A 14,365-nucleotide genomic window follows, 5' to 3' on the forward strand; every position below is an offset into this window, starting at 1 on the left:
TGATTTTCAAGGGGAATATTGAAACTGCTGTCATTCTTACACTGTTAATGGCAGGGGCCTCAAACCTGCTACAGTCGGTCATCAAGTGACTGGGGTTCAAATTCACTAAAGGGGTGGAGCCACAAACAGCCAATCAGATTTGCTTTTTTTTCATAAACTGCTTCCATTCACACAATTTTGATGCCAGGAACTCAAAAGCTCACAAACTTGGTCATTGAGTAGTGACTGTGTATCAAGGTTACAAAAAGTGGGTGGAGCCAAAACCAAATTTTACTGGGAAAATGTAGACTGCAGGCCTTCTTACACTGTTAATGGCAGGATTCACAAACTTTGCCCAGATGGTCACTGGGTGACTGAGATTAATATTCAGGGAAGTGGGTGGAGCCTATAATAGCCAATCAAAATTCACCTGTTGATTTTCAAGGGGAAAATTTAAATTGCTGCCATTTTTACACTGGTAATAGCAGATGCCTCAAACCTGCTACAGTTGGTCATTGGGTGACTGGGGTTCAAATGCTGGAGAGGGGCAGAGCCACAAACAGCCAATCTGATTTGTTTGATTTCTATGGGAATATACAAATTATTGATACTAAAGACCCCAAAGCTCACAAACTTGGTCATTGAGTGTTTGTGCGTTAGGGTTAGTAGAAGTGGGCGGAACCAATACCAGTCAAATACATACCCGGGCAACGCCGGGTCATCAGTGGGTGGAGAAAAATACAAATTTCACTGGGAAAATGTAAACTACAGCCATTCTTACACTGTTAATGGGAGGGTTTTAAAACTTTGCACAGCTGGTCACTCAGTGAATAGGATTAATATTCAGAAAAGTGGGTGGAGCCTACAAAAGTGTATAAAGCTTCACCTATTGCGTTTCAAGGGAATATTTAATTGCTACCATTCTTGCACTGTTAATGTTAATGTTAATGTTAATGGCACAGGCCTCAAACCTGGTACAGTTGGTCATTGGGTGACTGGGGTTCAAATTCAGAAAAGGGGGTGGAGCCACAAACAACCTATCAGATTTTTTCATTTCAATGCAAATCATTGATGCCAAAGACCACAAAGCTCACAAACTTGGTCATTGAGTAATTGTGTGTTAGGGTTAGAAAAAGTGGGTGGAGCTGACACCAGCCAAATACATACCCGGGCAACGCCGGGCAATCAGCTAGTAGTTTATAAAGTGACAGTGTTGTACCCTCTTGACATAAATATTTAAAGAGTTCAGTCCCTAAGTTAACTATTTATGGGTTTTTTTTTATTGCAATTTTTTTTCTTTTTATTACAAAAAATAAATAAATTGGGGAGTGTGGGAGGTAATGAGTTAATTTATAGTGTAAAAGTATGTATTTGTATATGAAAAATATTTTGGATGTAGTTTTACTATTTGGCCACACAGTAATTTTTTGTTCATGTGACCTGTAAGTGTAGGAAGTACGCTTACAGGAAGTTCAGTGAGGCTGGGAAACGTTTTTTTTTTTCACAATGATCTCATAGAAGCAGCCGATCATTGCTGGGGGGCTGAGATCAACAAACGGGAAAGTTTTTTTCCCATTCATTGATCTCCGGGCGAGCGGCCGGCGGCGTGCACGAGCATGCTCACGAGCGAGCGGGAGCGTGGACAGAGGCGGGAGGTGCATATATCTACTCTCCTGGTGGGGAAAGGGTGTTAAAAGAAGCATAGATATATGCACGCGTGGTGGTAAAGTGGTTAAAGCAAATCTGTAACATAAAAAATCCCTTTGGGGGATACTTAACTACCTACCTACCTCGGGAGGGGTAAGCCTCTGTATTCTAATGAGGCTTCCCCCATCCTCCACCATCCCAGAAACCCAGTGCTGGGACCCCTCGAAGAGCGGAGAGGTAAATATTTACCTACCGCAATCCAGCGCAGGCGCAGTAATGGCTTTCCATTCCAGCTCAGGTGGAAATAGCCAAGCCCAATCAGGTCTGCTTTTCTGCACAGGTGCCTGCGCAATAGAGCGGACCTTTTAAGGCTTGGCTATTACTGCCTGAACCCATCGGAAAGCCAATACTGCGCCTGCGCTGGATCGTGGTAGATGAATATTACTGCCTCCTGCACAGTGCTTGTTGGGGGAAGTTTCGAGGAACTAGAGCTGGATTCCCCCAGGCTACAGAGAACAGGGAAGCCTCAGTGGCAACCGGAGACTTCCCCCTCCCAAGGTAAGTATCCCCCGGAGGGTTTTTTTTATGTTACAGATTCTCTTTAATGGTCATTTTGCTCAACAGGTTTTAAAAGCATGGTCATGTGATTAAAATTTCAAGACAGTTTTTGTTTTGTTTTTTAGCTGCAAAAGCATCCTTTCACACAAAAAGGTATATTTTGAGCACTCTGATTACTAAGCTATTGGATGGTGTATTTAGATCTGTGCCTAAAGATGGGATTTAATAATAGTGTAATGGAAAACTGAAACTGTGGCTAAAAGGATCCCTTACACGGTGACCAATAACAGAAGGCAAAGTTTAAAGCCTAGTACACATCAAATTTTATTGGCTAATTATTGGCCAAATTCATGACTTCCTTGTAGCTTACCTACACAAGCTGTTCATAGCATTCAAAATCACAGTGCCCTCATACTACATGGAGGTAGTAAAATTGACCAGTCATTGGCCAATCAAAATTGGATGTGTGTACTAGGTTTAACCTCCCTGGAGGTAACCCCGAGATACGCTTGGGCTAGCTGATGAGCATATTAACTCACCTCCCTTGAAATCCAGACGCTGGCCATGCTTTTTACTCTCCACGGAGGCTTTGAATCACTCTGGTGAGATCACTGTCTGCCATCTCACTACAGAGTTACATTGCCACCCGGAGGACAGAGGGAAAATTGCAGCGATGGATTCCAGGGAGGTGAGTGAGTGCTGGGGCTGCTGCTGGCTTTCTGGCAGCATGATTGTTTCCCTTGTTTTAGGATCTGAAACCTTCGGAAAGAACCCTAAAATCCGGGAAAAATCATACCGTCAGGGAGGTTAAGTTGCTACATACGTACAGCATAATACAACACTATTAGGATTGGTACATCGTTTGTGCCCAATTGGTAAATCAATTGGACTAGAATGCCAAATCACTGTACACATGTTACTTTCCCATCCTATTCTTTATTTCCAGGCAAGTTGTTGCAGGTTTCTGCTCCTGACATTGCATTGATCAATTATTTGCCCATACATAGAGCACAACATTATGCAGGAGAACAGAGGCGCCAACAGGATAAAAGTAAGCTAAATGAGCTTGAAAACCAAGTTCTTGGTAAATTAAGGAGGTAGTGGTGGACTTACCTCCTCCAAGTAGACACACAAGACAGTCAATATATTTTATTTATGAACGCCAGATATGCAATGGGTTTCGCAGGTTTGATTCCGCTTCATCAGGCAATAACAACGGAGCAATAGCATATGTGGTCAGTAGAAGAGCCAGGCACCTGGCTCTTCTACTGACCACATATGCTATTGCTCCGTTGTTATTGCCTGATGAAGCTGGATCAAACCTGCGAAACGCGTTACATATTTGGAGTTCATAAATAAAATATATTGACTGTCTTTACTACAGTCGTTGTGTGTCTACTTGGAGGAGGTAAGTCCACCACTACCTCCTCTATTTAGCAAGAATTTGGTTTTTAAGCTCATTTAGCTTCCTTTTATCCTTTTGGCGCCTCTGTTCTCCTGCATAATATTGAGTCCACCCTGGGCGGAGGGTTGAACCCCCTTTTTTCTCATCTACAGAGAGCGACTTCTTATTCCTGAATGGGGTCAGGAAAATCTCCCCACCTGCCAGGGGCGTAGCAATAGGGGGTGCAGAGGTAGCGACCGCATCGGGGCCCTTGGGCCAGAGGGGCCCCGAAGGGCCCTCCCTTAACTACAGAATTAGCTCTCTATTGGTCCTATGCTCATAATAATGACTTCTGTAGATACTTTGAATAGTGGTAATCATTAACAAACTGTTCCCCATCCCCTTCTTGCACCTCTGACACTGTAGTTGCCATTGGCAGATTTTGGTGCGCCGTATAAATTGTTATGTATAGAGTTTTTGGGGGGCCCCATTGTAAAACTTGCATCGGGGCCCACAGCTCCTTAGCTACGCCACTGCCACCTGCATTTACAGTGGTTGCCTAATGGTAACCCTGGTTTGTGAGTATTAATATTTACTCTATCTAGTAACCATTTACCAGTACATATTACACAATTGGGGCTCTTGGTGTTCCTTGTTTTTATAGAGCACAATATCTTCAATTAATATTTACCAAATTTTCCTATACCTTAATTAGTCATAGAACTAGTTGTTTTCAATTAGTCTGTGTGAATGTATCTGTAAAAAAAAAAGTTGACATGGGCTTTAAAGTGTACCTGCAGTGACATGATGAGATAAACATAGGTACTTATAAAACTAGCCATAGTAAGCAAACTGTTTTTTAGTACAGCAAGAGTTGACTTGAGAGCTGAACAGCTTGTTGAATTCAGTTGATTTCCTCAAGAGTAAATAGAAGCTAAAACAGCTGAGGAACAGTGGGACAAGGCAGATAATAAGGTTTTAGTGCACAAAAGTTTGAAGGGCCATTACTTCTCTATCAGCTTAAAGTGGTATTGTCACCATAAAAATCAAATTTCAACAGCAACTGGTCTGAGTGTATTAAGTGATAAAGATGCTAATCCTGCATTCAAAACTTGCAAAACTTTTTCTGCTGTTATGATTTGGAGTTATCACATAATTTAGGAGCACTGGCCCTTTAGTAGTCAGTGCCAAACAGTTGAATGCTGGGAGTTCTTTTTATCTATAATATATTCCTCCTCTTCCATTTATTTCCCTGCCTAGCCTATCTGAAACACAATCCCCTGCTCACTTATGTTTACAAGCAAGGCTGAGGTGACTCAGCGATTGGAGGAGTAAATAAAAAAAAGACAGTGCAGTTCCTAGTATACACCTCAGTGTGTCTGAAGACTCTGGGAGGAGGGCAGTTAATGAATACACAATGAGCAAGAGAATGGAGGGGGGAAAACAAGAGTCAGGGAGGATATGATGTCAGCATTAGCTTGGCAAAATGGCCACTACCTAGTATAGGATTTTCTGCGTTTCCTTTATAAAATTCACAGGAATCATTACGTGGATAGCACAATACATCTGTTATGTAAGTAGAAGTAGTATTTATCTACTTATATATGTGCTTTTTATTTCTAGGTTAGCATGGGTGTCGCTTGTTCTTTAACAAGGCACTGTAGTTTCAAAACAGCAACTGTGACTGTCACGGAACAGCCGTGAGAAACTAGAACGCAATCGGTTTATTGCGCCGATCGCCCTGGATGGTAGTCAGGCCAGCGATTTAGAGATTGACATTCCGGGTTTTTTTTTAAATAGGAAGTTTTTTTTTCCCCTGTTAGCAGCTGGCAGGAAGACTGGCCCTGTGACTGCTGATTAAGCCAGAGGTGTAAACTCAAAGTTTGTCTAAGCTGATCTCACATTCAGATGTTAATTGAAGGAGCCAACAGGGCCTTTCATAGACGGAGATCCCAAGAAGCAGACACAGCTGGACTCCAGTCAGGCTGACTCCAGCCTTAGCAGGAAGAAATGAATGTACTATATAATCTTTTGCCCATTTACAGAATACAATAAATAGGGTGGTTATGAGAGCGGTATCATTGGATCCGTAGGGTCATGCTGGATCTCTTGATACCAGTCGAGAGGGGCCCGGGGCCCCTACAACCCAGGTATGAATCTACCCAGGACCCTGATCTGCTGCACTAGCCATGTCGGATATCATATTAATCTGTATTTTCCTCCAAGTATGAAGCTGTTACCCCCCTAAATGTAACGTGTATGGTTCAGGAGTTACAGCAATTCATAAGTTTAGCTCTAAAATCTCTCAGAGGGAATGAACTGTCATTTGCTGGTAGCTCAGAGGGGGCCGGCATTGCCACACCCCCAAACCAGCTTCATCAAAAGCACAGAGCCAGCAGGCGGGCTTGAGTCCTCCACCCTGAAAACATCTTGAACTCATCGGTGCCAGCTTGAGGATATGCTGGCATCCACCTGGTCTGAACTCTGAACTTTGATTGAAACCCAGAACTCTGATTTTTCCCACAAAAAGGACATCTTTCCAGGAACTAAGTATTTTTCTCCCTTCTTTTATTTTTTTATACTGGCTATTACTGTTTTAATAATTGTTGATTTTAATAATTGTCTGTATATATTAATTATTTATATTGCTGTGAATAAAAGACTTCCTCCAAGTCATTCACTGTTCCGCTACCCTGCTTATCAGCACATACAGAACTGATCCCGGGTCTCTGAAGATACGCTACTGTTTGTTTGTTGTTGGCTAGACAGAATACCGTGTGTTTAACCGTTTTATTCGCAGGACTAGTCAGTCAGTAAATCGGGTCCACTGGCCCATACCAGTGGTGGTGGCAGATACCGTGGAATCGCGTGTACGTTGTAATTACCCGTGTCTCACAGGCTCCCTTCTGAGTTGTCTGCGGCTAATTCTTAACGGTTCCTGCTTATTGACTGTGACCAGAGTTCGCACGATCCGTGCGCTGGCACCGTTTAGAAGGCTAAGTGCGGTCAGCCACTAGGGCTCCTGTGACAGTGACAATCTAATGTGATCTTAAAAATGAAGCCATTACCGTAAATTGTAAATAAAAATAGACTCAAATTTGTGTTAATAATGTTTTATTTGCCATTGAGGCTACACATAGAATTCATTTTCAGTTTATTTTTACTTCAGGTTCACTTTAAGTTAGATAAAGGTGATGAGAGATATCTAGACTAAAGAGATGGTTAATGAGATAGATGCTAGGAAGTCTAGCTTGCATGAAAATTGTATGGAAATTGTATGCAGCTTGGAAGAACATTTGACTGGCCTAATTCCAAACGGCATACAATTTGCATTACACTTGCAAGCAGGTCCGGATTATTACAGTCTCACTGACCACCTTTAGGCCTCTTTTCCATGAGCAGCTGAAGGCGGTGAACTCACCACATGTTAGCTGTTCACGTTCAACAACCAGGCGCTTGCTAGCGCTCAACGCGGCGGTGTTGCGGATTGCAGTCTTCAGACGTGACATGACACATTTTTGGCCACCGGGTATGGCACTTGTGGGTGGCAGCCAGGAGGCTAAACTGCACAACATGCACGCAGCTCAGCCTCCTGTGTAAAAGAGGCATTAGTGACTGGAATTTTACTGTTATCCTGACATTTCTGTATGAGAGCAGCTGTTATACCCAGTACATTCCAAACAGAGGTACTTTAAGAGTTATTTCTGTATTTATTTCATACAAATTCTGAAAATTTGAAAAGAAAACAAACGTAGTTACACAATATTCAGAACTGGTAAGGTTTCATCATGAAATGTACTTCTTAGAATAATTATAGAAATGTCCACGTAATGGTGTAGTTTAAGATAATGATGCATTAGAGATGATTATGATGATGATGATGAAAACAATGACATAGAGTTTTAGAAAATGTATACAGCCATATAGCAACTGAAAAGGTAGCAGGAAGATAAGATGACTTTTGATGTATTAAAGATCATTGCCTCATTTAGCAGATTCTGTCATGTAAACTCTCTTCTCTCTGCCACTGGTTTTAAAGTCTTAGTTGCATTTAATGACAAATCCCCAAGTTCATTACCGTTGACAGATTGGTTTATTCTTATTCCCCCCCTCCCCCCTCCTCAGGAGGTGACACTCAGCTTTGCTGCTACCTGGATGACAGGACTGCATTCAGTGGGCTAGAGTCACAACACTCTGCGCACGCTATGATCCTGAATTGCAGCATAGCAAATGCTAACAACATAATGTGGCTCCACTCCTCCTGCCCTGAGCATCAGTGGGTCCAGTCACATTAAAGGACCTGATCCATGCACTCTGATTGGCCCAATAGGCTGTCTGTAAAGTGACGTCACTTGACAGACAGCCTATTGGGCCAATTAAAGTGCGGGGATCGGGTCCTTTAATGTGACTGGACCCGCTGATGCTCAGGGCAGGAGAAGTGGAACCATGTTATGTTGTTAGTGTTTGCTATGCTACAAATTAGCAGCATAGTGCCCACTCCACGATTACACACGCTACACTGCCAACAGTGCGCGTAACATGCAGGGACACTAACACTAAATGAATGGGCCTCTGATTCACTAGTGCGCATAACAGCAGATAACTCACACTGTTACGCTGCGCTAAGTTTAGTGAACCAAGCCCAATGTGAGCAAAAGGTGGGGGGGGGGCTGAGAATTAATTGCCAATCAGGGGAGTGCTAGGTAAACACAATACTCTTAAAAGACAATTGACCTGAAGCAAAGCTACCTACGGTATGCACAGAGGAATGTTCATGCTGAATCCACTTCCTTCTATACATTGTCCGTTCTTCCCCTTGTTCCCTTTGGTCCCCGTAATCACTTGTTGAAAAATGTGACTTTTGGCTGAAGTCAAATTTTCAGACAGGAAGAGGCAGGCTTGTTTCCTTCTACGCCCACCCATTTCCTCCTCTTTCCTGCCTCATTTGTTCCCCTTAGGGGGAGGTAATATTAGGGTGAAAGGAGGGAACATCACTGCAAGCTTTCCTCTTCCTGTGGAAAAGTTGACTATAGCCAAAGGTCAAATTATTCAAGGAGTGATTATGGAAACTGGGGGGTAACAAGGAGAGGAACGGACATCACACAGAGGGATGTGGATACATCATGAATATACCTCTGTGCTTACCTTGGGTAGCCTTGCTTGACTCAGATTTCCTTTAAATGCATGTTTGTTTGTTTTATTTTCCAAAATATTTATTCTAACTATATGCATTTTAGTTTGAAAGTAGATCAAGGCTTTGCAATTGTTTTTGGTTTGGTCTGTCAAGAACCTGTCAGCAGATTTCCAGTAAATCTTTTTAATTCCAAGCGATCATATTGCTCTTGGCACTGCAAAATTATATTAGCCTCTGTTTTTTTCCCAGTTAATGGTGGGATTGTAAACAATACAAGCATTCATGAAACAAGTGTTCAGAGGTATTTTTATGTAATAAGGACTGGAATCAGTTGTTATGTATGGCGTTGAAATGTATCACAGGCTCTGACAACAAGTGGCTTAAATAGTTCCTTTGATGACAATGCAGTGTCCTTATAACTTTGTACTTTATATTTTGATAGATCGCTCATGACAGTATTGTTTGCATCCTGTCTACTACTTATTCTGGGACTCTGCTCATTTTCCAGATCAGTAGTTGATGATATTTGATATTTCGAAGTCATGTTTCTGCCAGCTGTACAGGAGTTTCCTTTAGAATACTTGTCTGACTTCTGTTTGCCTTTTGCTGTACTTGTGGAAGGTTCTGTAGTCGGTAGAACCGAATGATCGCTTCCTTTATCTAAGTTGTCATCCTGACTGATAGTTTTTATAACATCCAAAGTATTATTTGCACTTTGTTGTCCACAAAACATTAGATTCTGTTCACTGACATGATCACTAGATGAGTGTGTTTGAGAACTGTTCATTTCTCTTCTACTCAATGCTTGAGTGTTTTTGTTCAAACAGTCAGTTGTTTGAACGCTTTCTTTTGGACTCGTCTTTTCACAAAACAAAGCCTCAGATGCTGTTGGCTTCAGGCTTCTTTGTTTGTTCTGTATAGAACTTTCATCAGAAACTATAAGTGAGGGCCCACAAATTTTTCTTTGATGTTTTAAATCATTCCAGCCTGCAGTGTCAGCTGCACGTGAGAATGCCTCCTGTTTACTTGGCAGTTCACTGGGTAAAGGTATTTGAAATCTGGAGACCACTCTTCTATCTAGTTCAGGTGACTCAAGGTGAACCACAGTTTCTTGTGATTCTATGTTTATGTGTGGTAATGCCTTTGATTTTAATGTCTCTGAGATTGTACAACTACCTCTTAACAGTTTACCTTTTTGATCTACTTTTGACTGCTTATTTGCCTTATTTTCAGTTTTTACAGTGAGGTTTGGATCCTCCAGTTTTTCATGTAGCTTGATAGTTTTCATCGAAGCTAATTTAAAAGGAACACAATGCTCAATGCTACAAGAAGCTTCATGTGTAAGACTGAGGACTGTTGGAATATCTTCACAGCACTTCTCATACTTAGTCGCTGACTTTATGGGTCTGTCATTACTTATTTTGTTATCATACGTAGTTGACCTCTCTTGGTATGATAATGTGCTGTGATGAAGCTGCTTTGGCAGTTCTTTATTGGAATCAGGTGGGTTTATTACTTTGACAGAAGCATCCCTATTTCTTTCCAGTACATTACCTTTGAGCAGGCTAACATTATTTTTATCAGGTATTGCTGAGCTCTTTTGGTATGTTGATGTTCTGTGCCGGAGCGGCTTTTGAAGTTCTTTGTTGGCATCAGGTGGGTTTATAACCTTGGTAGTGACATCCCCATGTATTTCCTGTACATTACTTTTGACCAGGCTAATGTTATTTTTATCTGGTATTGTTGAGCTCTTTTGGTATGATGATGTGCTATGATGAAGCTGCTTTGGCAGTTCTTTGTTGGAATCAGGTGGGTTTATAACTTTGGTAGCAGTAACATCCTCATTTATTTCCTGTACATTGCTTTTGAGTAGGCTAATATTATTTTTATCTGGTATTGTTGAGCTCTTTTGGTATGATGATGTGCTATGATGAAGCTGCTTTGGCAGTTCTTTGTTGGAATCAGGTGGGTTTATAACTTTGGTAGCAGTAACATCCTCATCTATTTCCTGTATATTGCTTTTGAGTAGACTAATATTTTTATCTGGTATTGTTGAGCTCTTTTGGTATGATGTTGTGCTGTAATGAATCTGCTTTGGCAGTTCTTTGTTGGAATCAGGTAGGTTTATAATTTTGGTAGCAGCGTCCTCATTAATTATTTCCAGTTCATCACTTTTGAGCAGGCTAACATTATTTTTCTCAGGCATTGTTGAGCTCTTTTGGTATGACGATGTGCTGTGATGAAGCTGCTTTGGCAGTTCTCTGTTGGAATCAGGTGGGTTTATAACTTTGGTATCAGCATCGTCATTTATTATTTCCAGTTCATCATCACTTTTGAGTAGGGTAATATTATTTTTATCAGGTGTTGTTGAGCTCTTGTGGTATGATGATGTGCTATGCTGGAGCAGCTTTGGCAGTTCCTTGTTGGAATCAGGTAGGTTTATAATGTTGGTAGCAGCATCCTCATTTATTTCCTGTACATGACCTTTGAGCAGGCTAAGGTTATTTTTATCAGGCATTGATGAGCTATTTTGGTATGACGATGCGATGTAATGTAGCTGCTTTGGCAGTTCTTTGTTGGAATCAGGTGGGTTTATAACTTTGGCAGCAACTGCCTCATTCATTATTTCCAGTTCATCACTTTTGAGCAGGCTAAGGCTATGTGAGGAAGCTTCCAGCTTTAATGCTTCATCAATGTGGTCACAATAATCAGCAGTTCTCCCTGACTCATTACTGCTCTGCATCATTCCAGAAGTGGTGACATTCCATTGCTTAGTGCCTTCAGGTTTCATACTCAGTGATATGATATCAGTGTTCCTATCCTCATCCCCTTTGTCATTGCAGTGAATCTCTTCTACAGTAATTATAACCTGATTATTAAGCATTCTTCCCCCTTTATCATCATGTATGTGATTTGCAACCTTTTCATTACATTCAGGTTCCAATTGGCCACTGGTAGTACTGCAACTATGTCCATGATCAATTTTCTCACATTCCAAAGATTCACTTTTATCTTCTAGTACGTTAATAGAGGTACTACTAAAGTTGTCAGTACAGCACTGCTCAGTAACCTTATCACCCTGAAGATACATTTCTGGTAACGTCCCCACTTCACTATGGCCATCCACATTTAAAGTACCCAAAGCATATTTATTGATTACTCTCAAATCACTTTTAGTTTCTAGTTGAATTGTAGATGCAGGTTTCTGATTCCTATCCATTTGATTACTTGGATTATAGGACTGTACGTCTTGTGTTGGCACTGTGACTGCATCTTCACAATTCTCAACTACAACTCTATTGCTCTGTATGTCCTCCCCTATTTTTCTACGGTCTATAACAGAGGAATTGAAATTGCTGAAAACTCCTTGACTGTAATTCATATTTTGGATTTTTTCTTCCTTTGCACCCATCTCCTTGTAATTAGGCATTATCTCTGAGGCATAGAACTTGACTTTTGCAGTAGCAGGTAGAAAGGTGGGAATAGTTTGCTCTGCTAGTTGAGCATGTTCAAACATTAGAGGTTCAATAGTCGATGCTGTCACCCTGGCTATGTATGACACACGTTGTTCTGCTTCTTTCATTTTTTTAGTACGTACAGGGATTTCTTTTTTTGATGCTAGAACTTTTGGAACTGGTGGAGGCTTCTTAACTGAACAGATTGTGGGGTCTTGTTCAAACTTTTCCTTCATTGTGTTAACAATGCTATTTTTAGAATGTATTTTCAAAGTTTTATTTTTAGAATCTATTGGTTGAATGCTTTTATTTTCTTTTTCTTCAGCAGCTGCAAATTTATTCAAAATGGACTTTACTCTACCCTTTCCATTTATTTTATTGCATTGATTCTTCTTATCCGTACGGTGAAGGTCATTTCCCATTTTTTCCTCTTTGTTTAATTTTAGTTTTGAAGCATCTAACTTTTTAACAATACTGCTTGTTGTATGTGGTATGGTACATGTTACCTCCTGAAATGTTAACTTTCCTATTTCCTTCATTCTTTTCTTTGGGGGTTCATGGTTTGTATTTAAAAACTTAGACTGTAACAGCTGAAACCTGGTTGGCCGTATAGCACTTCTGCTGTTATACTGTTCTTGTTTATTTTGTTGTGCTTTGTTTTTCAGAATTCTTATTGGTTGTTGTGCTGTAGAAGAATCTGTGGCATCAGAACCATCCAAGCTTGTAATGTAGCATAGCAGGCTACGAAGAACAGCACATACCCCTGGGTTTCCAATTTTATTTATCTTCTTCTTCAGAAGCAATGGGTCTACTGATCTCCTACCTCCTTGAGTCACTGACTTTATGGTTCTGTATAAAAGAAAAGGAGGCCTCTTGTAGTCATTGTCAAAACTAACTTTACTTATTCTATGCTCATGCTACTAACACTGCTTCATTGTGATTGGAAATGGGTAAATCAAAATGTAGTTGTCATCCATATGCAGATGGTCTTAGGTAAACAGCAGTAGTGGTAGCATTAAAAGACCACTATCATAAAAATAATGTAAAATTGAAAATGTATGTGTGTGCATACATATAAAATGTACATTTGTTCCAGAGTAAAATGAACTATAAGTTATTTTTTTTCCTATGTCGTTGTCACTTACAATAGGTTGTAAAAATCCAAAGGGTTGGGACTATTCCATCTCCTCATGGGGGATTCTCAGGGTTTTCCATCTTTTCAAAAGCACTTACTGAATGGCAGTATAGATTATACATGTCAAACTCTGGCCCATGGCCAAGTCTGGCCCGCAGTGCCATAAAATGTGGCCCGTAAGTGGTATCCCCACTTTGCATTATGTTTTGCCCATGTGGCAATACTCTAGCTCCACCCACTTCCATCCTCTTCCACTTGCTTACAACAATGGAGCAATCTGTATATAAACGGGACCATGCTCTATCACGCTTGTGCTCTGCCCACCTATTCCCCCTTGCTTATCAGCAGGCACTTCTGATGAAGCGGCGTCACGACGATGGGGATTTGATGCACAGCAGTTATCCCCATCTGGTAAGTAATCCATTCTTGGTCTGTTGTACTGCTCTCTTTGATTTCATGCACTACTCCATTTTCCAGTTACCAAACAGCTTTTACTGCTGCATTCAGTCTTTGATCTCCCTCACTACGGGAGTTTCCTACCTTTCTATTATTCTCAACTGGGGTTCCATGGATCGGAAGGGAGAAGGAGGAGGAAGACATCCTGAAGCCCACTGACATCAATGATTAAGAAGCAGTGCATAAGGTGAGTGTATGCAGCATGGGGGCACACCTTTATTTTTGTAGTAAAAATGACTGCCTTTTATATGTATTTTATATATATTGGTGAATTCATATGTGGGGTTGATTGTTGCATTTCATACATGGGGGTAATTAGTGCATTTCATATGTGGGGTTGATTGTTGCATTTCATACATGGCGGTAATTAGTGCATTTTATATGTGGGGTTGATTGGTGCATTTCATATATTGGGGTGTTTGGTGCATTTCATACGTGGAGTTTATTGGTGCATTTCATAAATGGGGATGATTGGTGCATGTCATAGATTGTAGAATATAAGCTCTAGATTGTAAGTTCCTCTAGAATGTAAAATCACAGGGGTAGGGACCTCCTCCTATTGTTTTTTATTTTGCTGTTATTTACTATATAAACGTGAACCAATTTTAGTGATATCT

General features: G+C 40.9%; 1 protein-coding gene across 1 annotated transcript in view; it reads right to left on the bottom strand.

Annotated features, from left to right (window-relative positions):
• Positions 1–8,030: 8,030 nt before the first annotated feature.
• Positions 8,031–14,365, bottom strand: part of ADPRHL1 (ADP-ribosylhydrolase like 1) — a 57,980-nt gene continuing 51,645 nt past the window's right edge. Inside the window, exon 8 of the mRNA XM_068268092.1 lies at positions 8,031–13,006. Coding sequence (XP_068124193.1) covers positions 9,037–13,006 — 3,970 coding nt within the window. The 3' untranslated portion in view covers positions 8,031–9,036. The remainder of the gene's footprint in view (positions 13,007–14,365) is intronic.

Source organism: Hyperolius riggenbachi, chromosome 2 (assembly GCF_040937935.1).
Source record: "Hyperolius riggenbachi isolate aHypRig1 chromosome 2, aHypRig1.pri, whole genome shotgun sequence".
Lineage (NCBI taxonomy): Eukaryota > Metazoa > Chordata > Amphibia > Anura > Hyperoliidae > Hyperolius > Hyperolius riggenbachi.